The sequence below is a fragment of the Eretmochelys imbricata genome, chromosome 4 (assembly GCF_965152235.1).
Source record: "Eretmochelys imbricata isolate rEreImb1 chromosome 4, rEreImb1.hap1, whole genome shotgun sequence".
NCBI lineage: Eukaryota > Metazoa > Chordata > Testudines > Cheloniidae > Eretmochelys > Eretmochelys imbricata.
The window spans coordinates 111,444,857-111,470,520 of NC_135575.1; the positions used below are offsets into that span (position 1 = coordinate 111,444,857).

General features: G+C 41.4%; 1 protein-coding gene across 1 annotated transcript in view; it reads left to right on the forward strand.

Annotated features, from left to right (window-relative positions):
- ADGRA3 (adhesion G protein-coupled receptor A3) overlaps positions 1-25,664 on the forward strand; it is a 134,207-nt gene that overhangs the window by 105,602 nt on the left and 2,941 nt on the right. The window contains exons 15-17 of the mRNA XM_077815799.1: positions 6,663-6,787; positions 7,816-7,939; positions 13,364-13,509. Coding sequence (XP_077671925.1) covers positions 6,663-6,787; positions 7,816-7,939; positions 13,364-13,509 — 395 coding nt within the window. The remainder of the gene's footprint in view (positions 1-6,662; positions 6,788-7,815; positions 7,940-13,363; positions 13,510-25,664) is intronic.

A 25,664-nucleotide genomic window follows, 5' to 3' on the forward strand; every position in this document is an offset into this window, starting at 1 on the left:
TCCCAGCAGATATCAGGATGATTAAAGTCGCCCATGAGAACCAGAGCGTGCGATCTAGTAGCTTCTGCGAGTTGTCAGAAGAAAGCCTCATCCACCTCATTCCCCTGGTCCAGTGGTCTATAGCAGACTCCCACCACTACATCACTCTTGTTGCTCACACTTCTAAACTTAATCCAGAGACACTCAGGTTTTTCTGCAGTTTCATACCGAAGCTCTGAGCAGTCATAGTGCTCCCTTACATACAGTGCTACTCCCCCACCTTTTCTGCCCTGCCTGTCCTTCCTGAACAGTTTATAACCATCCATGACAGTACTCCAGTCATGTGAGTTATCCCACCAAGTCTCTGTTATTCCAATCACGTCATAATTCCTTGACATCACCAGGACCTCCAGTTCTCCCTGCTTGTTTCCAAGGCTTTGTGCATTTGTATATAGGCACTTGAGATAACCTGCTGATCGCCCCTCATTCTCAGTATGAGGTAGGAGCCCTACCCTCACAGACGTTCCTGCCTGTGCTTGCGCACTTACCTCAGGGCTTTGGTCTCCTTCCCCCGGTGAACCTAGTTTAAAGCCCTCCTCACTAGGTTAGCCAGCCTGCTCGCAAAGATGCTCTTCCCTCTCTTGGTTAGGTGGAGCCCGTCTCTGCCCAGCACTCCTCCTTCATGGAACACCATCCCATGGTCAAAGAATCCAAAGCCTTCTCTCCGACACCACCTGCGTAGCCATTCATTGACTTCCACGATTCAACGGTCCCTACCCCTGCCTTTTCCTTCCACGGGGAGGATGGACGAGAACACCACTTGCACCTGAAACTCCTTTATCCTTCTTCCCAGAGCCATGTAGTCCGCAGTGATCCGCTCAAGGTCATTCTTGGCAGAATCGTTGGTGCCCACGTGGAGAAGCAGGAAGGGGTAGCGATCTGAGGACTTGATGGGTCTCGGCAGTCTCTCCATCACATTGCGAATCTTAGCCCCTGGCAAGCAGCGACTTCTCTGTTTTCCCGGTCAGGGCGGCAGATAGATGACTCAGCCCCCCTGAGGAGAGAGTCCCCGACCACCACCATCCGCCTCCTTCTCTTGGGAGCGGTGGTCGTGGAACCCCCAAGCTCAGGACAGCGCATCTCATGCCTTCCAACCAGCGGAGTCTCCTTCCACTTTCTCCCCCCAGACGTATCATCTGGTCCACTCTCCGCAATGGTACCTGTGGAGAGAACATTAAAACGGTTACTTACCTGTGTCTGCGTTGCTGGTACCTGGACATTCCCCCTTCTTCTTCTGGAGGTCACATGTTGCCAAGCTTCTTCACTGGCCTCTTGGATCCCGCTGTGCAACCTGCTCTAAATCTTTAGAGCTTTGTGCCCGTAGAAGCATATCCTTACTTTTGTCTAGAAAATCCTCAGATTCTCGTATGCAACGCAGGGTCGATATCTGCTGCTCCAGACCTTCAATCTTCTCTTCCAATATGGATACTAGCTTGCACTTTGTACAGACAAAGTCGCTTCTGTCCTGTGGAAGAAAGACAAACATGGGACATCCTTTTATTCCCTTCCACCAGAGTTCAAGCTGATGGGTGAGTCAATATGCACATCTCCTCATGGGCTTGGCAGGAAGTACTCAAGAAAGTCTATCTTTTGTTCTCTGATATTCCACAATGGTTTGTCTCTCTGTGCGTCTTCTTTGTTGGGCAAGAGATAACACCTCCTGTGGTAAAACTGGTATTTCATACTTGATAGTGCTTGTCTCCTGACAAATGGTTTATAGCAGTGGCTCTGAAACTTTTTTACTGGTGATCCCTTTCACATAGAAAGCCTCTGAGGCGACCGCCCCTTATAAATTAAAAACACTTTTTAATATATTTAACACTATTATGAATGCTGGAGGCAGAGCGGGGTTTGGGGTGGGGGTTGACAGCTCGCAACCCCCCATGTAATCACCTCGTGACCCCATGAGGGGTCCCGATGCCCAGTTTGAGAACCCCTGATTTAGTGTTTCAGAGCAAATACTTTTAGTTACAGAGCAAACACTGAAATACTACCTTATAACATGGGTGCAGCTATCATAAGTGAGACTAATGCACACGGCAACTTAAAGCATTTCATAAAGTTTAAACATATTCTTATAAACCTAACACCTATTTTAACAGTGCTAACACAGAGCTGAGATAGACTGTTTTCCAGCTATGAGTTTGTCAGTGCTCAGTTGAGGCCTAAGAGGCTTGACATGAGCTGACGCCTGGTCTGCCAGAGTCACAGGTGCCTCTGCTTGAGATTTCCATCCACACATTTGCGAGACACTATGCCTTGGTACAGGACTCCTTGGCTAATGCATATTTTGGAATGTCAGTCCTTCATTCAGCTCTGCCATCTACAATCTCTCACCCTCCTCCTTTTTGAGTACTGCTTGTCAGTCACCCACAATATAGTAGACATAGGAACCAGCACTCAAAGAAGAAGAGAAAGTTACTTACCTTATAGTAACTGGAGGCTCTTTGAGATGTGGAGTCCTTATCTGTATTTCCCTACCCACTCTCCTTCCCCTCTGCTTTTGATCTTCTCTGATTTGAGATAAAGAAGGAACTGGAGAGGAGGTTGGTCCACCCAGCCTTTTATCTCCTCAGTCAGTGGCATGAGGTGAGCCAGGGCCCATGTGCGGACCAACGGATACTGTTCTCAGAACTCTCCAGATCTGGGCACATGGCATACATGCATACCAATACTGGAATACAGATAGGGGACCACACATCTCGAACCTCCAGTTACATAAGGTAAGTAGCTTTCTCTCATTTATAATGGCTAATCTATTTTCCCCACCCCAAAAAAAACAAAAACAAAACCCACAAATACAGACTTTTAACAAAATACTCTGAAAAGTGGATGTTTAGCAGCGCTCACTTAAATTATAGCGAACAGCTTGCCTTCTCTGGACATTTTCATGCAACGCTATATTCAAAGATTTTACAACACAGCGTTTTAGGGCTATTTAAATTTGGGGACTGTTCTTTCTGGTGCTTCCTCTTGAGATCTTTGCATGCAATAACACATGTGTGCGCTCAGCCACACATTCGTACCCTAAAATAATAAAAAGGCTGGGCCATCTCCCAACTAATAAATACAAAGCGACAAAATAAAGAGGGAAAAAAGACAAAAAGGAGTTAGAACCCTTCAGCTCTCATGGCTGTGAAACTCATATGACATCAAGATCTCTGTCAAGCATTCTTAAAACTACAGTACGCACCTGCTGAAGTGAAAAAACAGATTGACAGAGCCAGAAGAGTACCCAGAAGTCACCTACTACAGGACAGGCCCAACAAAGAAAGTAACAGAACACCATTAGCCATCACCTAAAACCCCAACTAAAACCTCTCCAGTGCATCATCAGAGATCTACAACCTATCCTGAAGGACGATCCGTACTCTCACAGATCTTGGGAGACAGACCAGTCCTCACATACAGACAGCCCCCCAGCCTGAAGCAAATACTCACCTGCAACCACACACCAAAAACACTAACCCAGGAACCTATCATTGCAACAAAGTCCGATGCCAACTCTGTCCACATATCTATTCAAGTGACACCATTATGACACCTAATCACATCAGCCATGCCATCAGGAGCTCATTCATCTGCACATCTACCAATGTGATACATGCCATCATTTGCCAACAGTGCCCCTCTGCCATGTACATTGGCCAAACTGGACAGTCTCTACACAAAAGAATAAATGGACACAAATTTGACATCAGGAATCATAACATTCAAAAACCAGTCGGAGAACACTTCAACTTCTCTGGTCGCTCAGTAACAGACTTAAAGGTAGCAATTTTGCAACAGAAAAGCATCAAAATCAGACTCCAACGAGAAACTGCTGAACTGGAGTTAATTTGCAAACTAGATACCATTAACTTGGACTTGAACAGAGACTGGGAGTGACTGGGTCATTACACAAATTAAATCCATTTCCCCATGTTAAGTATCCTCACACGTTCTTGTCGACTGTCTGAAATGGGCCATCTTGATTATCACTACAAAAGTTTTTTTTTCTCCTGCTGATAATAGCTCATCTTAATTAATTAGCCTCTTAGAGTTGGTGTGGCAACTTCCACCTTTTCGTGTTCTGTGTATGTATGTATATCTTCGTACTATATGTTCCATTCTGTGCATCCGATGAAGTGGGCTGTAGCCCACGAAAGCTTTGCTCAAATAAATTTGTTAGTCTCTAAGGTGCCACAAGTACTCCTGTTCTTTTTGTGGATATAGACTAACACGGCTGCTACTCTGAAACCTGTCATATGACATAGGAGTTGTAAATGCAGTCAAGGGGATCAGGCAATGAAGTAGCTGTCATGGTACTTCATGTTTCCAGGGTCTTTGGGTACTGGGAGATTGGTCAGGCTGGTATAGCCATGGTTTTGACTTCCAGGGAGCTAAGAATGTCAGTCTCTGATCAGGTGTCTTACTGGTCTGAAAGACTACAAGTCCTTTTGCATTTACCTTGCTGTATATCGGATAGGAAACCTATGGCATGCGTGCCAAAAGTAGCACGCGAGCTGATTTTCAGTGGCACTCTCACTGCCCGGGTCCTGGCCACTGGTCCGGGGAGCTCTGGATTTTAATTTAATTTTAAATGAAGCTTTTTAAAACCTTATTTACTTTACATACAACAATAGTTTAGTTATATATTATAGACTTATAGAAAGAGACCTTCTAAAAATGTTAAACTGTATTACTGGCACGCAAAACCTTAAATTAGAGTGAATAAATGAAGACTCTTCACACCACTTCTGAAAGGTTGCAGACCCCTGCTGTATATCATTGTGGTTCTAGCTTGCTGCCCCATACAGTACCTTCCACGAGGTCTCTGGGCCTCAGGTGTGAAATACGCTTGAAGCCCTAAAACATGGTCCCTTCACATCGAAGTGGCAAGTTTTGGTCAAATGTGAGTTTGGGAACGTCACACATAAGACAGCAGTTTCTTTAAAATAGCCATATTGCAACCATATGCTGTGTGAATCCCGAAATATCAAAAATGAAAAACATGAAGCCAGCTTTGAGGGAGTTGCCCTAGTTCAGTCCTCTAGGTAAACAGTTCAGTGACACATGGTAACAGCATCCCAAAGAAGGCCTCAAAAAGGTCCATTAAAAATTGTCTAACGGAAACAACCATTTCATCATGCATTCCTCAGCATTTCTTTATTATAAATTTAGATATGTCTGGACAGCTGTTGACAGCAACAAGAGAATTGGGGAACTGACCATTGAGCCTTAACTGGGTAAAAGTGCACAACTACCCTTTAGTGTAGTTTACCTTTAAGTTTATACTAGATCTGTATTCTCATATACATTATTTCTCACAATAAGCAACTTTAATTCTAACAGTTCCTGAAAAGTTTTGAATGCTTATCTGTGCAATCTCAACATCCTTTTAATGTAACTTTTATTATTATACATACACAAACTCATCTAGCCGTTTTGTCACTATCAGTACTAAAAAAAGGATGTATATACAACAATTTAGTGGGTTTTTGGAATATTATGATACTTCAATTTCAGGTCTCCATATCTGTACCCTGAAGAGTTGTTTTTAGTAATCAGAGCCATTTTACAAAAAATATATGTATAGTATTAATATCAGTTACAGAAATGTAATTGTAATTCACATGACTTTTTTACTGCTTGTGCTAACCAAACAGATATAAGTACTATGTGTGTTGAATGCAGGGCCAGCTCTAGGCACCAGCAAAACAAGCAGGTGCTTGGGGTGGCACATTTCTAGGGGTGGCATTCCGGCTCTGGGCATGCCACCCCTAAAAATGTGCCCCCGCCACCCCAGCTCGCCTCCACTCTGCCTCCACCGGTTCCCCTGAGCGCGCTGCCACCGCTTCGCTTCTCCCCCCTCCGTCCCAGGCTTGCCGCGTTTTGCGCGGCAAGCCTGGGAGGGAGGAGAAGCCAAGCAGCAGCGCGCTCAGGGGAGGCGGCGGTGGTGGAGCGGAGGCGAGCTGGGGCGGGGAGCAGTTCCTCTATCTCTCCCCCCCCCCATTACTTCCTGCACTCCCCCCCACTCACCTCTGCTCCGCCTGCTCCCCTGAACGCGCTGCCTCTCCCTTGCCTGAGAGGGAGGGGGAGAAGTGGAGCAACAGCATGTTCAGGGGAGCAGGCGGAGCGGAGGTGAGCTAGGGCAGGGAGTTGCAGGGGGGAAGCTGCAGGAAGCAATGCCGGGGGGAAATGTGGCATGCCCAGGGGAGGAGGCAGGGCTGGGGATTTGGGAAAGGGGTGGAGTTGGCGCAGAGTGGGGCGAGCCACAAAAAAAAAGCTGGGGCAGCCAAAAAATTTTTTGCTTGGGGCGGCAAAAATCCTAGAGGCGGCCCTGGTTGAATGTATTTTAACAATAAAGTAGGTAAATTCCTAATAGCGCCATTGTAAATTGCTTACTTAATTAAACTTGAATACATGAAGTTAAAATGTTGTGTTAAAGCTTTTATGATTTCATTCACACTGAACTGCCGTGACCTGCAAACTTGACTATGTGTTTACTGTATGACTTGAAATATATTCCCTGTATGTTTTTTTGGATTTTTAAATGAAAGTCCCAGTTCCTTATTTTGCCTATCATCAAAGTGGGAGAAAAAAGCTGACTAATGCCACTTCTTTTTTTTTTTTTCTGTCAGGATTTGGCAGGAGGTGAATTGTATACCCAACCAGCTGCTCTCTTGCATCCAGTTATTTATGCTACTTCTATAGTTCTGCTAATGTGCCTCTTGATGATCATAGTCAGCTATATATACCACCATAGGTAAGAAATAAAAAGAATGGAGATTTATCTAGTGCAGATCCCAAGTTACACTTACACTTAGACTTATTGGATGAAATCAAGCAAACATTAATATAAAGAAGCTTGGAAGGATTCAGTTTTTTTTCCCCAGTAAATGTCAGTTTTATCGTACACATGCAAATGAACAAAAAATATTTCCATTAATGATGATCAAATTTACATATAGGCAAAGTAAGAAAAATACTGCTTGAGAAGTTCAGAATTTGATTTAAGGCTGTCTTTAAATATTTACTTTGTATATTTTGACATGTACTGTTGACAATTTGTTTTAATGGTTATAAAGCTTTAACTAATTGAATCTCAGCGTCTCTTGTCACTGAATAATAGTCTGACAACCACCATAATTTCCCCAATGTGAACGTGAAAATCGAAGAAAATTGAAAAAATGCTTAAAAATAATCAGTATAAAAAACAATTGAATTCTGTGAAGTATAAATGTACATAAATGAATTACTAGCTTAGGCATATATGGTACAGAGCCCTGTCAAAATCTAAGTTTTAAAAGGCCAGCTTCAGACTCGTACACACTTCAGAATGTTGTCACGTATTATCCTTTAGGTTTAGAAATCCTACAGAAAAGTCTCATACATGCCTTATCACAAATAGTGTTTTATATACTAAAGCCAAAATCTTCAGTCAGAGCTCCTTTTTGACTGGCACATTTTGTATCACAGAATTGTATCAGAATATTTTGCTTCTGCAAACAAATTGTTGATGCAAATATGCATGATTAAATGGAATTGGATTTGACAACTAAGCCTTAATACTATGTATGGCTACATTTCTTTCCTCCTTGTACATGAAGTAAGAAACCCCTCTTTAGAATTAAGGACCAGTTTTTAAAGGTATTTAAGCATTGCAGCGCTGAGCACAGCAATGCCTAAGTCTCATGTTCAAAAAGGATTAGGTACTTAGGAGCCAAAACTGTGTTTCTGAAAGAGAAGCATGTAATTATATGTTATATAGACTAACATATTTTTATTTAACAGTGTGATCAGGATCAGCGTTAAAAGCTGGCATATGTTAGTTAACCTGAGCTTCCATATTTTCCTGACATGTGTGATGTTTATTGGAGGTATAACTCAGACCAAAAGCACCAGCATCTGCCAAGCTGTAAGTAAACACAGAAGTAAGATTAGAAATGTAAGAAATCGTAATCAAATATACATACGTGACCCATGGCTATTTTTAAAATATTTAATTATGGTCATATTTTAGCAAATATTCTCTCACTTATTTTACCCTAATTTCTTCAGAGAAAGATAAGGCAAATCCAAAATTTGCTTAGCAACACTATGTGGAAATTATTTAAATTTGGTATGTAAACAGAGCATGGATTTTTTAACAATCATACCTGATTCCATTTGAGGAAAGAAGTTACCAGCTTCATCACTCCTTTATATGATTTGCAAAACAGCAGTAAATCTTGGCTTCAGATAGAGGTTTCATATATCTTCATCCACTCATGAGGGAAAGAATTGGAGCCAGTCTGAAAACTGGAAGATTAATAGGACTGGGTGTTGGGAAAGAGAATACATGTTTGGTTTTTTAGAGTTTTGGAGGTAGTATCTCAAGTTCCTTTATGTAGTGGTTTTATTTCTAAAGGCTATCAATTCTAAAATCAGTTGTTTCAAGAACTGTGCATGGTTTTGTATGCCATATGGGGGGAAAAAAGTAGTAGACTATTTACTTTTTCCTACTACATGATCTCTTCAGGTTCCTTCCAGCCCTACAGTTCTATTATTCTACTTAGAATGAGAAAGTGACTTCTCATTCCTTCCCTTTTTAGGATTTGTTTCCACTTCAAAGACCAGTGGTTTTTATAAATAAAAGCCACCAGTTTCATCTGTTCTGTGATTTTCTGTAATTTCAGAGTGTTCGTTTTATATAGGGTTTGAGTGTTTGTAGCTCTGCTGAGACTGATTCATAGATTCATAGATTCATAGATATTTAGGTCAGAAGGGACCATTATGATCATCTAGTCTGACCTCCTGCACAACGCAGGCCACAGAATTTCACCCACCACTCCTACAAAAAAAACCTCACACCTATATCTGTGCTATTGAAGTCCTCAAATTGTAGTTTAAAGACCTCAAGGAGCAGAGAATCCTCCAGCAAGTGACCCGTGCCCCATGCTACAGAGGAAGGCGAAAAACCTCCAGGGCCTCTTCCAATCTGCCCTGGAGGAAAATTCCTTCCCGACCCCAAATATGGCGATCAGCTAAACCCTGAGCATATGGGCAAGATTCATCAGCCAGATACTACAGAAAATTCTTTCCCAGAAAATTCTTTCCCAGGTAACTTGGATCTTACCCCATCTAAAACCCATCACAGGCCATTGGGCCTATTTACCGTGAATATTTAATTACCAAAACCATGTTATCCCATCATACCATCTCCTCCATAAACTTATCGAGTTTAATCTTAAAGCAAGATAGATCTTTTGCCCCCACTACTTCCCTCGGAAGGCTATTCCAAAACTTCACTCCTCTGATGGTTAGAAACCTTCGTCTAATTTCTAATCTAAATTTCCTAGTGGCCAGTTTATATCCATTTGTTCTTGTGTCCACATTGGTACTGAGTTTAAATAATTCCTCTCCCTCTCTGGTATTTATCCCTCTGATATATTTATAGAGAGCAATCATATCTCCCCTCAGCCTTCTTTTAGTTAGGCTAAACAAGCCAAGCTCCCTGAGTCTCCTTTCATAAGACAAGTTTTCCATTCCTCGGATCATCCTAGTAGCCCTTCTCTGTACCTGTTCCAGTTTGAATTCATCCTTCTTAAACATGGGAGACCAGAACTGCACACAGTACTCCAGGTGAGGTCTCACCAGTGCCTTATATAACGGTACTAAAACCTCCTTATCCCTACTGGAAATACCTCTCCTGATGCATCCCAAGACGACATTAGCTTTTTTCACAGCCATATCACATTGGCAGCTCATAGTCATCCTATGATCAACCAATACTCCAAGGTCCTTTTCCTCCTCTGTTACTTCTAGTTGATGCGTCCCTAGCTTATAACTAAAATTCTTGTTATTAATCCCTAAATGCATGACCTTACACTTCTCACTATTAAATTTCATCCTATTCCTATTACTCCAGTTTACAAGGTCATCCAGATCCTCCTGTAGGGTATCCCTGTCCTTCTCTAAATTAGCAATACCTCCCAGCTTTGTATCATCTGCAAACTTTAGTAGCACACTCCCACTTTTTGTGCCCAGGTCAGTAATAAAAAGATTAAATAAGATTGGTCCCAAAACCGATCCCTGAGGAACTCCACTGGTAACCTCCCTCCAACTTGACAGTTCACCTTTCAGTAGGACCCGTTGTAGTCTCCCCTTTAACCAATTCCCTATCCACCTTTCAATATTCCTATTGATGCCCATCTTATCCAATTTAACTAATAATTCCCCATGTGGCACCGTATCAAACGCCTTACTAAAATCTAAGTAAATTAGATCCACTGCGTTTCCTTTATCTAAAAAATCTGTTACTTTCTCAAAGAAGGAGATCAGGTTGGTTTGGCACGATCTACCTTTTGTAAAACCATGTTGTATTTTGTCCCATTTACCATTGACTTCAATGTCCTTAACTACCTTCTCCTTCAAAATTTTTTCCAAGACCTTGCATACTACAAATGTCAAACTAACAGGCCTATAATTACTTGGATCACTTTTTTTCCCTTTCTTAAAAATAGGAACTATGTTAGCAATCCTCCAATCATACGGTACAACCCCTGAGTTTACAGATTCATTAAAAATTCTTGCTAATGGGCTTGCAATTTCTTGTGCCAATTCTTTTAATATTCTTGGATGAAGATTATCTGGGCCCCCCGATTTAGTCCCATTAAGCTGTTTGAGTTTCGCTTCTACCTCAGATATGGTGATGTCTACCTCCATATCCTCATTCCCATTTATCATGCTACCATTATCCCTAAGATCCTCTTTAGTCTTATTAAAGACTGAGGCAAAGTATTTGTTTAGATATTGGGCCATGCCTAGATTATCCTTGACCTCCACTCCATCCTCAGTTTTTAGCGGTCCCACTTCTTCTTTCTTTGTTTTCTTCCTATTTATATGACTATAGAACCTTTTACTATTGGTTTTAATTCCCTTTGCAAGGTCCAACTCTACTTGACTTTTAGCCTGTCTCACTTTATCCCTACATATTCTGACCTCAATAAGGTAGCTTGCCTTACTGATCCCTCCCTTCTTCCACTCCCTATATGCTTTCTGCTTTTTCTTAATTACCTCTCTAAGATGCTTGCTCATCCAGCTTGGTCTACAACTCCTGCCTATGAATTTTTTCCCCTTTCTTGGGATGCAGGCTTCCGATAGCTTCTGCAGCTTTAATTTAAAATAATCCCAGGCCTCCTCTACCTTTAAACCCATAAATTCTTCAGTCCAATCCACTTCCCTAACTAATTTCCTTAATTTTTGAAAGTCAGCCCTTTTGAAATCAAAAACCTTAGTTGCAGATTTATTTTTGTTAATCCTTCCATTCAGTTTGAACTGAATTAGCTCATGATCACTTGAGCCAAGATTATCCCCTACAACCATTTCCTCTATGAGGTCCTCATTACTCACCAAGACCAAATCTAAAATAGCATCCCTTCTAGTCGGTTCGGCAACTACTTGCTGAAGGAATCCATCAGCTATCGCATCTAGGAAAATCTGAGCCCTATTATTATTACTAGCACTCGTCCTCCAGTCTATATCTGGGAAGTTAAAGTCTCCCATGATCACACAGTTTCCATTAGTATTTACTTTATTAAAAACATTAAAAAGGGCTCTATCCATATCCAAATTAGATCCCGGCGGTCTATAGCACACCCCAAGCACTATCCCAGGGGAGGCTCTAATAGTTTTCTTCCCCAATTTAATTTTTGCCCAGACAGACTCAGTCATATCCATTTCATCGCTTCTTATTTCTTTACATTCTATCTCATCATTGATATACAGTGCTACTCCACCACCTTTACCTTTATTTCGGTCTACTAGGATGATCCGAGGAATGGAAAACTTGTCTTATGAAAGGAGACTGATGTTTGAGCTCAGAAAGTCATGTCTAAGCCAGTTTCAGGGTTTCAGCTGTAATAGCAGGTGCCATCTTGTATCAATGTCAGTGAAATGTTTCTTGAATTTTTATCATTTCTGTTTCTTACATCTAGTTTAAAACTCACTCTGAATATTAGGGTGACTCCTGGAGTGGCTAAAGAAAATACTTACTTTTCACGACACATTCCTTTTCCTTTTAATTTCCTATATATAAGGCTGACCATTCAAAAGGGCAGCGTAGGTTCAATAACAAAAATCCTCAGCCTTTTCCTGCTGCTGTCCCACTGCCGGAGCTTTGCCCTGCTGCTAGAATTTCTCTCTCTCTCTAGAAGGGGAAGGCCTCTAGCAGCAGGGAACTGTTGAAGCCTTTTCCCAAGGCCTCCCTACTTCCAGAGTCTTTTCCTGTGATAGGGAAAGGCTCCAGCAGTAGGGAGGCGGTGTGACAGTACTCTTTTTTTTTTTTTTTTTTAAAGAGCACTGTAGGAGGAGGAGGCACATCCCAGACAAGTAGAGAGCCATGTAGGGTATATACTCAGGTTCACACCCACATCCTGTGTGTGTCTTTACACAGCTAAGCCATGCCTCACTGTCCGCACTGCCATTTATAACTGTGCTAGGGGAACTACGTGTACACAAAAAAACGGTGCAGTATAGGTGCATGCACACACTCGCACTCGCCTTCCAGGAAACAATACGTGTCATTTCTGCCTTTTTTGTTGCTGTCACTAAAGTGATGTGTGAACTCTGCTCCCCTTCACTCCATTCATTTCAATAAAAGTGTGACATTCAAAGTTTCAGTGGGCACAGGCAGTTTTATCTTTTTCTTAAACACCACCCAAGAAAATTTAATTTTAGAAAAGTAAACAGTCAATGCACCTTTAACGTTACATATGTAATCACAAATAGTCTGAATTAAGCTACTGTTTTCCTAATGATAATTCATACTAATTCCATGAATCTATTAATTTGAATGACTAAGACTGTTACATTTGTACCCAAATACATGTACTGTGGCTCCTGGTTGCCTTACATTAAAGTCAGTGAGTTACCTTGTTAGCCAACCACTTTCTGGCCCACCACATGCAGCGTGTACAAGATAGTTACCATAAGAACCTTACTTTTGCTGTTCCATCACTTTTTTGTATTTAAATGTCTAGCCGTAACATTATATTGACATTTTTTAAAACGTATGTGTTACATAAGTTATAAATACATTTGGTTTATAACAAATGTTATTACATTTGTGAATGTTGTACCTGTTTTTCAGTTTATTTTTAAATGCTTAATCCATTCATGTAAGAAACCATCATTTTAGGTGGTTTGTCATTTAAAACTAAGCCAAAATAAAACAAAAATATTCTGCAGAAGAGCTGAACTTTTAAAAAAATTCAGGTGCATTGGGTGTTGTATAAATAATTATAAAAAGACTCTTTTGTCTGAACTAGTAAAGCTTGTGTTTTTAACCTTTATTTTCAAGGTTGGGATAATTCTGCATTATTCTACTCTTGCCACACTACTGTGGCTGGGAGTGACATCTCGTAACATCTACAAACAAGTTACTAAAAAAGCGAAGAGGTGTCAAGATCCTGATGAGCCACCTCCTCCACCAAGACCAATGCTCAGGTGAGAGCACCGTTTTGTTTAATGTCTGCTTTATCGTATGTCTTTCAGTTAGAATTTCTGAACTAAACATAATTTTGGGTGCTTTGAATGAAGTGGGAAATACTATCATGGGAAAATCCAGTAACACAGTGCTATAATATTTGGCACTCTTACAATACCTTTGTTGCAAGGCTTTCAAAGCTGTTTCCAAATTATTAATATAGGCCCCAAAACAATCATGAAGTTGAGAAAGAGGATCATTCTTATTAGAGGAGGGTGGTATTCCTGTTTCACAGATTAAGAAACTGAGGCACAAAGTCATGAAATTATTTACCCAAGATCCTACGTGATAGCAGTAGCAGAATTTTTGGATTGGGATTTTGGGGTGGAATTATCAAACGTGCTCAGCTTTGGTCTCACACTGTTCCCATTTAATTTGAAAATCTCACCATACATCTCCTGACTCCTAGTCCTGTGTTTTAAACACTGGAACGTCAAAAAAAAAAAATTGCTTCAATTCAAGACGAAACTGTTCAGCAAATTCTCTGTGATTAGAGAAGAAAAATGTGTTAGACATGCTACTAGTACTTGGTAAATAAGAAAATTGCAGGAATGCATTTCAGTTAAGATTTTCTTCATGTCTTCTAAAATTACTGAAATATAATTATTTTTTCTTCAAGTAAATTGTAGTGTCTTCTTTTCTTGAAAATTATTATTTTAATCTAGCATTAAAAGGTTTTATTCCAGAGCTGTGCTAAAGTCATATCAATATTAATTAAACCTTGCTAACCCAGAATTCTCCACAAGGTGGCAGAAGTTGATTGGCTTTGTTTCCATTTAATGGAAATGGAACACTTGTTTCAGAAATTTGATAAATCAGCAGCTAATATGAAAGTGCTTTTCTTATTGAGAACATTGGATAAAATCGAATTATATTATGTTTAACAGTTGAGGGCAGAAATACCTAGTTTATCCATTTAATCAGAGAAAGTAGGTGGTAATTACTAAATAACTAATGCAAGAGTTAGCAAGTGTTCATTTTGCTTTCCTTGCGTAACTTTTAAGCAAATTTTCTTTAAATAAATAAATAAAACTATTCTAAATAGGTTCTTATACCATGCTCATCATTATAGTATGTGAGCACCTTCCAGTACGTCATTAAGCAACGTGGCTAACATCTGTCATGTTTCTTCACTCATCCTCTCACCAAGGGAAGAAGTGTGTACAGTAGAGTATCTCTTTTTGGAAGCTTTTTAAATACACACACACACACACACACACACACACACACACACACACACACACACACACTTCTGCTCACAAACAGGGAGGAATTGGTGGGGGGAGTAGAAGTGGGTGGCAACCTGGGCAGCAGTGACCATGAGATGGTTCTGGTCAGGATCCTGACAAAAGGAAGAACAGCAGAATATGGCCCTTGGACTTCAAAAAATCAGACTTTGACTCCCTCGGGGAATTGATGGGCAGGATTCCCTGGGAGGCTGATATGAGGGGGAAAGGAGTCCAGAAGAGCTGGCTGTATTTTAAAGAAGCCTTATTGAGGGAGCAGAAACAAGCCATCTTGATGTGCAGAAAGAATAGTAAATATGGCAGGCGCCCAGCTTGGCTTAACAGAGAATTCTTCGGTGAGCTTAAACACAAAAAAGAAGCTTACAAGAAGTGGAAACTTGGACAGATGACTAGGGAGGACTATAAAAATATTGCTTGAGCATGCAGGGGTGTAATCCGGAAGGCCAAAGCACAATTGAAGTTGCAGCTAGCAAGGAATGTGAAGGGTAACAAGAAGGGTTTCTACAGGTATATTAGCAACAAGAAGGTGGTCAGGGAAAGTGTGGGACCCTTACTGAATGGGGGAGGCAACCTAGTGACAGATGATGTGGAAAAAGCTGAAGTACTCAATGCTTTTTTTGCCTCGGTCTTCACAGACAAGGTCAGCTCCCAGAATGAGGCACTGAGCAGCACAGTATGGGGAGGAGTGAGCAGCCCTCAGTGGTGAAAGAACAAGTTAAGGACTATTTAGAAAAGCCGGATATGCACAAGTCTATGGGGCCGGATACAATGCATCCGACTGTGCTAAGGGAGTTGGCTGATGTGATTGCAGAGCCATTGGCCATTATCTTTGAAAACTCGTGGCGATCGGGGGATGTCCCGGACGATTGGAAAAAGGCAAATAATAGTTCCCATCTTTAAAAAAGGGAAGGAGGAGAATCCAGGGAATGACAGACTGTTCAGCATCACCTCAGTCCCTGAAAAAATCATGGAGCAGGTCCTCAAGGAATCCATTTTGAAGCACTTGGAGGAGACTAAGGTGATCAGGAACTGTCAACATGGATTCACCAAGGGCAAGTCATGCCTGACCAACCTGATTGCCTTCTATGATGAGATAATTGGCTCTGTGGATATGGGGAAAGTGGTGGATGTGATATACCTTGACTTTAGCAAACCTTTTGATACGGTCTCCCACAGTATTCTTGCCAGCAAGTTAAAGTAGTATGGATTGGATGAATGGACCATAAGATGGTTAGAAAGCTGGCTAGATTGTCCGGTTCAACAGGTAGTGATCAATGGCTCAGTGTCTAGTTGGCAGAGGGTATCAAGCAGAGTGCCCCAGGGGTCAGTCCTGGGGCAGGTTTAGTTCAACATTTTCTTCATTAATGATCTGGATGATGGGATGGATTGCACCCTTAGCAAGTTTGTGAATGACACTAAGCTGGGGGGAGAGGTAAATATGCTGGAGGGTAGGGATAGGGTCCAGAGTGACCTAGACAAATTGGAGGATTAGGCCAAAATAAATCTCATGAGGTTCAACAGGGACAAGTGCAGAGTCCTGCACATAGGATGGAAGAATCCCATGTACTGCCACAGGCTGGGGACTAACTGGCTAAGCAGCAGTTCTGCAGAAAAGGACCTGGGGATTACAGTGGACGAGAAGCTGGATATGAGTCAGCAGTGTGCCCTTGTTGCCAAGAAGGTTAACAGCATATTGGGCTGCATTAGTATGAGCATTGCCAGCAGATTGAGGGAAGTGATTATCCCCCTCTATTCGGCACTGGTGAGGCAACATCTGGAGTATTGCATCCAGTTTTGGGCCCCCCATACAGAAAGGATGTGGACCAATTGGAGAGAGTCCAGCAGAGGGCAATGAAAATGATTAGGGAGCTGGGACACATGATTTATGAGGAGAGGCTGAGGGAACTGGGCTTATTTAGTCTGCAGAAGGGAAGACTGAGGGTGGATTTGATAGCAGCTATCAGCTACATGAAGAGGGGTTCCAAAGAGGATGAAGCTAGGCTGTTCTCACTGGTGGCAGATGACAGAACAAGGAACAAGGGTCTCAAGTTGCAGTGGGGGAGGTTTAGGTTGGATATTAGGAAAAACTATTTCACTAGGAGGGTGGTGAAGCACAGGAATGGGTTACCTAGGGAGGTGGTGGAATCTCCATCCTTAGAGGTTTTTAAGGCCTGGCTTGACAAAGCCCTGGCTGGGATGATTTAGTTGGGGTTGGTCCTGCTTTGAGCAGGGGGTGTACTAGATGACCTTCTGAGGTCTCTTCCAACCCTAATCTTCTATGATTCTGTATTTGAGAAGACAAGACTAAAGAAATGCATGTTGAATGTAGACCAGAAAGTGGAGGTTTGTGGTGGTCCTTAATTCCTGGGGGATTTCATTCCACGGTCTCGGGTTGGCCCCTGAGAAAGTTTTGCGTCCCACACAGGCGAACTTTTACCCTAATTGTGGAGAGTTAGATTGCACCTGAGGAGCAAAATTGTCAGCCATGGTCTCCATTCTGGAGCTTTAGGTGATGTTTTAGATATTCTGGTCCAGACCATTGAACACTTTGAAGACAAGGACTGAGATCCTGAACTTGATTTGACGTTCTGTGGAAAGCCAGTGTAGAAAGTGGAGGGCAGGTTTGATGTAGTCGTGGTAGCCTATGTTGCTGGGGAGATGTGCTTCAGAATTCTGTATCAGTTGGTGTTTCCTAAGGCCTGAAGGCTCATTCCCATGTTTACTGCGTTACTGTGATCTAGCCAAGAGGTGACAAAGGTATGCATAACTGAGTCCAGGTCACCGTGCATGAGGATGAGACAGTCTCCTTGCCCAACCAGAGATGGTAGAAAGCATTAATCTTGGGTGCTGCTAGGTGAGAGCATAGTGTTAGTGAAGAATTCAGGATCAAGTCTAAACAATGGACTGGCAGGAGATCATCCATCAGTGCCACTAAAGTTGTTTCCATCCCATGGGCTGGCCTGAATCCAGATAGCATCAGATCTATGATATTCACTTCAGTTAGATGAGTTTGTGGTTGGCCTTGGGCTAGCTTCTCTGAGACTATTCAGGAACAGGTCATTTGACACAGGGTGCTAGTTGGTTAGAGTCAATGTATCCAGGGTGGGTAGATTTTTTCCAGTGTTGGTCAGACTGTTGCGTGTTTGAAGGAGGAAGGAAGATTCCTTCCCTGAATGAGTTGTTAGCTACTTTGGTTAGGAGTGATACCAGTTCATGACTCTTTCAGAAGCCAGGAAAAGCAAGAGTTGGATTCACAGGGCTTGGGTCACGATTTCTTTAGGATGTCCAGAACATCTTGATGAGTGAATATACTGAACTTTGGGAGACAGTCTATTGGTTGGTGGGTGCAGCCAGGTTGGATATAGGTTCCTTGGGAAGACTTTCCAAATGTGTGTTCCCATCAGCAGAGTACAATGATAGTTTTTCGCAGCCATTGGTTCTGAAGCAGTCTGTAGAGAGTCAGCGTATGTCTATGCAGGAGCTGAAAAGTGTAATTTCCAGCTCAGATAGACATACCTGTACTAGCTCTGATTGAACCAGCTTGTTAACATAAGAATGGCAAAACTGAGTCAGACCAAAGTTCCATCCAGCCCAGGATCCTGTCTACCGACAGTGGCCAATGCCAGGTGCCCCAGAGCGAGTGAACCTAACAGATAATCATCAAGTGATCTCATCTCCACCCTCTGACAAACAGAAGCTAGGGACAGCATTCCTTACCCGTCCTGGCTAATAGCCATTAATGGACTTCCCTCCATGAATTTATCTCGTTCTCTTTTAAACCCTGTTGTAGTTTTAGCCTTCATAACCTCCTCAGGCAAGGAGTTCCACAGGTTGACTGTGCACTGAGTGAAGAAGAACTTCCTTTTATTTGTTTTAAACCTACTGCCATTAATTTAATTTGGTGGTCCCTAGTTATATTATGGGAACAAGTAAATAACTTTTCCTTATACACTTTCTCCACACCACTCATGATTTTATATACCTCTATCATATTCTCCCTTAGTCTCCTCTTTTCCAAGCTGAAAAGTCCTAGCCTCTTTAATCTCTCCTCATATGGACCTGTTCCAAACCCCTAATCATTTTAGTTGCCCTTTTCTGAACCTTTTCCAATGCCAGTATATCTTTTTTGGGATGAGGGGACCACATCTGTATGCAGTATTCGAGATGTGGGCATACCATGGATTTACATAAGGGCAATAAGATATTCTCCATCTTATTTTCTGTCCCTTTTTTAATGATTCCTAACATCCCGTTTGCTTTTTTGACTGCCTCTACACATTGCGTGGACGTCTTCAGAGAACTATCCACAATGACACCAAGATCTTTCTCCTGATTAGTTGTAGCTAAATTAGCCCCCATCATATTGTATGTATAGTAGGGGTTATTTTTTCCAGTGTGCATCACTTTACATTTATCTACATTAAATTTCATTTGCCATTTTGTTGCCCAATCACTTAATTTTGTGAGATCTTTTTGAAGTTCTTCACAGTCTGCTTTGGTCTTAACTATCTTGAGCAGTTTAGTATCATCTGCAAACTTTGCCACCTCACTGTTTACCCCTTTCTCCAGATCATTTATGAATAAGTTGAATAGGATTGATCCTTGGACTGACCCTTGGGGAAAACCACTAGTTACCCCTCTCCATTCTGAAAATTTACCATTTATTCCTACCCTTTGTTCTGTGTCTTTTAACCAGTTCTCAGTCCAATGAAATGATCTTCCCTCTTATCCCATGACAACTTAATTTATGTAAGAGCTTTTGGTGAGGGACCTTGTCAAAGGCTTTCTGGAAATCTAAGTACACTATGGCCACTGGATCCCCCTTGTCCACATGTCTGTTTGACCCCCTCAAAGAACTCTAATAGATTAGTAAGACGTGATCTCCCTTTACAGAAACCATGTTGACTTTTGCGCAACAATTTATGTTCTTCTATTTGTCTGACAATTTTATTCTTTACGATTGTTTCAACTAGTTTGCCCGGTACTGACGTTAGACTTACCGGTCTGTAATTGCCAGGATCACCTCTAGAGCCCTTCTTAAATATTGGTGTTACATTAGCTATCTTCCAGTCATTGGGTACAGTAGCTGATTTAAAGGACAGGTTACAAACCATAGTTAATAGTTCCGCAATTTCACATTTGAGTTCTTTCAGAACTCTTGGGTGAATGCCATCTGGTCCCGGTGACTTGTTACTGTTAAGTTTCTCAATTAATTCCAAAACCACCTCTTGTGACTCTTCAGTCTGTGACAATTCCTTAGATTTGTCACCTACAAAAGACGGCTCAAGTTTGGGAATCTCCCTAACATCCTTAGCTGCGAAGACTGAAGCAAAGAATTCATTTAATTTCTCGTCTTTAAGTGCTCCTTTTGTATCTCGATCGTCCAGGGACCCCACTGGTTGTTTAGCAGACTTCCTGCTTCTGGTGTACTAAAAAACATGTTGTTATTACCTTTTGAGTTTTTGGCTAGTTGTTCTTCAAACTCCTTTTTGCCTTTTCTTATTACATTTAATTTGGCAGTGTTTATGCTCCTTTCTGTTTTCCTCACTAGGATTTGACTTCCACTTCTTTTAAAAGATACTTTTTTATCTCTCACTGCTTCTTTTACATGGTTGTTAAGTCACGGTGGCTCTTTTTTAGTTCTTTTACTGTGTTTTTTAATTTGGGGTATACATTTAAGTTGAGCCTCTATTATGGTGTCTTTGAAAAGTGTTCATGCAGCTTGCAGGGATTTCACTCTAGTCACTGTACCTTTTAATTTCTGTTTAACTAACCTTCTGTTTAACTAACCTCATTTTTGCATAGTTCCCCTTTCTGAAATTAAATGCCACGGTGTTGGGCTGTTGAGGTGTTCTTCCCACCACAGGAATGTTAAATGTTATTATATTATGGTCACTATTTCCAAGCCGTCCTGTTATAGTTAAAAATGGAAAGTGTAACATTGATGGCACAAGTGATAGGAGGGACTAGCTGTCCAAGGTTGTAGCTAGGGTTTCACATAGAATTATATGCTGCATGGCCAGTCCATCCTACGGCTCATGCAACCACTGCTATATGTGCATGCTAGCTTGATTAGAGCTAGTGTGGGTATGTCTGTCTACCTGAACTGGAATTCTCACCTAGCTCCAGTTTAGACATACCTTCAGGATTCATTCAATTTACTCCTTGGGGTGCGATTTGAAAGCTTCTGTGGAGGCTGATAGAAAGGTAGGTTCTCTTGGCCTGTATGATACAGCCCTAGCATAGGCTTGGAGGAATTTGTTGTTTCATTTTGTCTGTATCTGTCTTCCATTTTTTCTCCTGTTTGTGCTTGTTTCCATCCCTCTCTTCATCTGTTGCAGGATCTCAAAAACTACTTTACCTTTCATTTATTTCTATCTGTTATGCACCCTAATACCAAATAATTTCATACAGATTATTATATTACTAATTTTTTTTTGGAAAAAGTGCAATTACAGTTGTTATGGAGATTGTCAGTCTTCAGTACGGGAATGGCAAAAGAGTTTAAAAATAAATTTATTCCTCCAACAGAAAGTGGAGCTTATATTTTATGGTTATCACAATGGAAAGCAAAGAAGGTCTCATGGTTAAAACTGCATTATCAAGACTAACGGAGGAATTGGTAGTGACTCTCAAAAAGTGATCATGAATAGATAGATTGATCATGATAGACTTCATGATTCTTAGGAAAGGAAGGAAATGAGTGAGAGTAGCAAAATGACAATGGTATTCAAAAAAAGCCAACTTAAATGGATTCAGAGAACTGGTAGGTCAAATCCCATGAGAAGAAAATATAAGAGAAAAAGGAGAGCTGGTAGTTTCTGAGAGACATTATTAAAGATACAACAGCAAACTATCCTGATGTGAGGGAAACATAGGAAGAATAGTAAGAGGCCAATATGGCTCCATCAGGAATTCTTTAATTACCTGAAAATCAAAGCTATAAAAAGTGGAAACATGAACAAATTGCTAAAGATGAGTGCAAAAGAATAGCACAAGGAAAAATCAAATGCACATATACAAAATGCAGAATAACTGGCTAGGCATTAGTACTGCTGAAAAGGATCTCGGGGTTGTAGTGGATCACAACTTGAATGTGAGTCAGCAATTGGTGAAGTTGTGAAGAAAAGCTAATATTCTGAGGTATATTAACACGAGAGCAGTATACAAGACACAGGAATTAATTGCCTAATGAGGCCTCATCTGGAGTACTGTGTTAAGTTCTGGGTACCACACTTCAAGAAGATGAGGACGAATTGGAGAGAGTCCAGAGGAAAGCTACACAAATGATTAAAGGTTTAGAAAATATGATATATGTTGAAAGGTTAAAAATGGAGCATGTTACGTCTTCAGAAAAGAGGGGGTGGTGGGTCATGTTAAAAGCTGTTATAAAGATGACGGTGGTCAGTTGTTCTCCATGTCCACAAAGGTAGGACAAGAAGTAAATCGGTTTGATCTTCAGCAAGAGAGCTCTAGGTTAGCTGTTAGGGAAAACTTTCTAATTATAAGGATAGCTGAGCACTGGAATAAGCTTCCAAAGGAGGTCGTGGAATCCCCATCATTGGAGGTTTTTAAGAACAGGTAAGACAAATACCTGTCAGGGATGGTGTAGATTTACTTGGTCCTGCCTCAGATCAGGGGGGCTGGACTAGATGACCTCTTGAGTTTCCTTTCAGCCCTACATTTATGTGATACTATATGTACCAATAACCATCTGGCCACCTTACTTCTTGTTTGTTCCTTTTCCATATCACTCCATCTTTCTGTTTTAGATTGCAGGCTCTTCAGGTTAGGAACTATGCTGCCTTTTCTGATTTTTTTTTTTTTAAAACATATTTAAGGTGCAACTAGTGTGGCATGGGATTGGGAGTCAGTCCCAAATATTATCCTTCCTCTGCTGCTGCTGGCTTAGTATGACATGAGGTGACTTAACCTCTCTGTCCATACCACCAAGAGTCCTCATCACTTAAAGACTAGTGTTTGGATATCTGAAGTTAGGTACTTAAATCCATACTTAGGCAACTAAATAAGTGGCCTGATTTTTAGAAATGCTGAGCACCCTAAACTTCTGTTGACTTCAGCCAGAGGAGGCATTCAGCACCTTTGAAAATCAGGTTACTAATTTACATCCTGAAAAACAAACTTAAGGAGCTAATTTTGATAATTTTAGCCATAATGTCTTTTCAGTTTCCCTGTCTATAAATTGGGAATAATACCGAACTACCAGGAACGTTGTGAGGAGCAATTAGCTAATGTTTGTGAAGCCTCTAGTACCATAATATCTAAAAGCTGTGCTTATCAACTTACTTAGCACTCAGAATATCCTCATTTGATCTAATTGGTCTCCTGGCTCAGGAATTTTCACGCTTTTTCCCTTTTATCACCTCCTCCTCTCCTTTCTATCTTTTTTTTTTATTATCCTCTGATGACTCCTCCTTCCTTTTACTCTGTGTCCCTGTGAGATTCTTACTATGGTGGTGTTTTAGGGTGTGTTGGAAGAGGTGAATATACTCAGCTCACTTTTTGAGCTGAATATACTCAGAGTTGGGTTCGTTCTGATGTCCTCTGGCAAGCTAGTCGATGACCCACTGTTATGGACGCTCTGTCCCCAGCAAGTCAGTCAGTAAGACCCCTTTTGTCATGCATCTGCCTTAGAGGGCTACAGGTGGTGAGGCAGTCACTGAAATAACAAGGAACACCAACCCATTTACGGTCATGTAATGTAGAAACAGGACTTTGCTTTGGGCCAAATTCAAACAGGGAGCCAGTGGATTACACTTAGCAACAGAGTTGCCCTTTGTTGCTTAAGAGTTGGTGTTAATATAGGCTATGAGCCCCTTGTCTATGCCTGTTCTCTTGTCAGCTGCCCTAGTTCCCCCCCATCCTCTGTTCCATCCTGTTTCTTTGAGCCCCTCCAACTCCTTCCTCCTTTCCAGAGAGCTCCTTCAAGTCCCCCCTGCACACACATACATGCGTGCTGTCCCCAGAGCTCCCTGAACACTTTCACCAAAATTTTGTTTTGTGAAACAAGCTGCTGCTGTGTCTGAGATCCTCCTCCTTTTCTGAAGAACAGGACTTCTCCAAAACTGCAAATGCTTGAGAATTCATATACAATAATATCTCTTTCCTTGTCCGATATGGGTGATCTGCCAGTAACAAACTTAACACAGTACCTAAGCAAAAGGATGAAAGATTAACAACCTTCCCCAGGTTGATAGCTTACTGCCTTGTCTCTCTGAACTCTGCTGCTGGCTTCTGTTACAACTCCTCCTGGGCCTGACTCACTGAAATGACTTACCCTTTCTCTTCCCAGTCTGAGGGAGAAGCCATCAATTGTTAGCAGGTGAAGGCAGGTTATATCACGAGGGAAACCTTGAGATTGAGGGTAATGATTTCACCAAAGCCCCAATCTGCCAGCTAGCTACCTGTGACTGACCTTACTTTTCTCAGTAAAGCACCATCTAAAGTTTCCAAAATCCTGGGAATGTATCTGATTTTCAGGTGGATGATACCTGGATATTAGAGAGATGATTAAGAAAAAGCAGAAAGCCTTCAAGGAGTGGAAGATGGGAGGGATTAGCAAGGAAAGCTACCTTATTGAGGTCAGAACGTGTAGGGATAAAGTGAGAAAGGCCAAAAGCCATGTAGAGTTGGACCTTGCGAAGGGAATTAAAACCAATAGTAAAAGGTTCTATAGCCATATAAATAAGAAGAAAACAAAGAAAGAAGAAGTGGGACCGCTAAACACTGAGGATGGAGTGGAGGTTAAGGGTAATCTAGGCATGGTCAATATCTAAAGAAATACTTTGCCTCAGTCTTTAATGAGGCTAATGAGGAGTTTAGGGATAATGGTAGGACGACAAATGGGAACGAGGATGTGGAGGTAGATATTACCACATCCGAGGTAGAAGCCAAACTTGAACAGTTTAATGGAACTAATTCGGGGGAGCCCAGATAATCTTCATCCAAGAATATTAAAGGAACTGGCACATGAAATTGCAAACCCATTAGCAAAAATTTTTAATGAATCTGTAACCTCAGGGATTGTACCATATGCCTGGAGGATTGCTAACATAGTTCCTATTTTTAAATTAGGGGGGAGGGGAGAAGTGATCCGAGTAACTACAGGCCTGTTAGTTTGACATCTGTAGCATGCAAGGTCTTGGAAAAAATCTTGAAGGAGAAAGTAGTTAAGGACATTGAGGTCAATGGTAATTGGGACAAAATACAACATGGTTTTACAAGAGGTAGATCATGTCAAACCAACCTGGTCTCCTTCTTTGAGAAAGTAGCAGATTTTTTTAGACAAAGGAAATGCAATGAATCTAATTTACCTCTATTTCAGTAAGGCATTTTATACAGTTCCACATGGGAAATTATTAGCTAAATTGGAAAAGATGGGGATCAATATGAAAATTGAAAGGTGAATAAGGAACTGGTTAAAGGGGAGATTACAACGGGTCACACTGAAAGGTGAACTGTCAGGCTGGAAGGAGGTTACTAGTGGAGTTCCTCAGGAATCAGTTTTGGGACCAATCTTATTTAATCTTTTTATTACTGACCTTGGCACAAAAAGCGGGAATATGCTAGTAAAGTTTGCGGATGACACAAAGCTGGGAGGTATTGCCAATACAGAGAAGGACTGGGATATCATACAGGAAGATCTGGATAACCTTGTAAAATGGAGTAATAGCAATAGGATGAAATTTAATAGTGAAAAGTGCAAGGTCATGTATTTAGGGATTAATAACAAGAATTTTTGTTATAAATTGGGGACGCATCACTTGGAAGTCACAGAGGAGGCGAAGGACCTCGGAGTATTGGTTGATCACAGGATGACTAGGAGCCACCAATGTGATAGGGCAGTG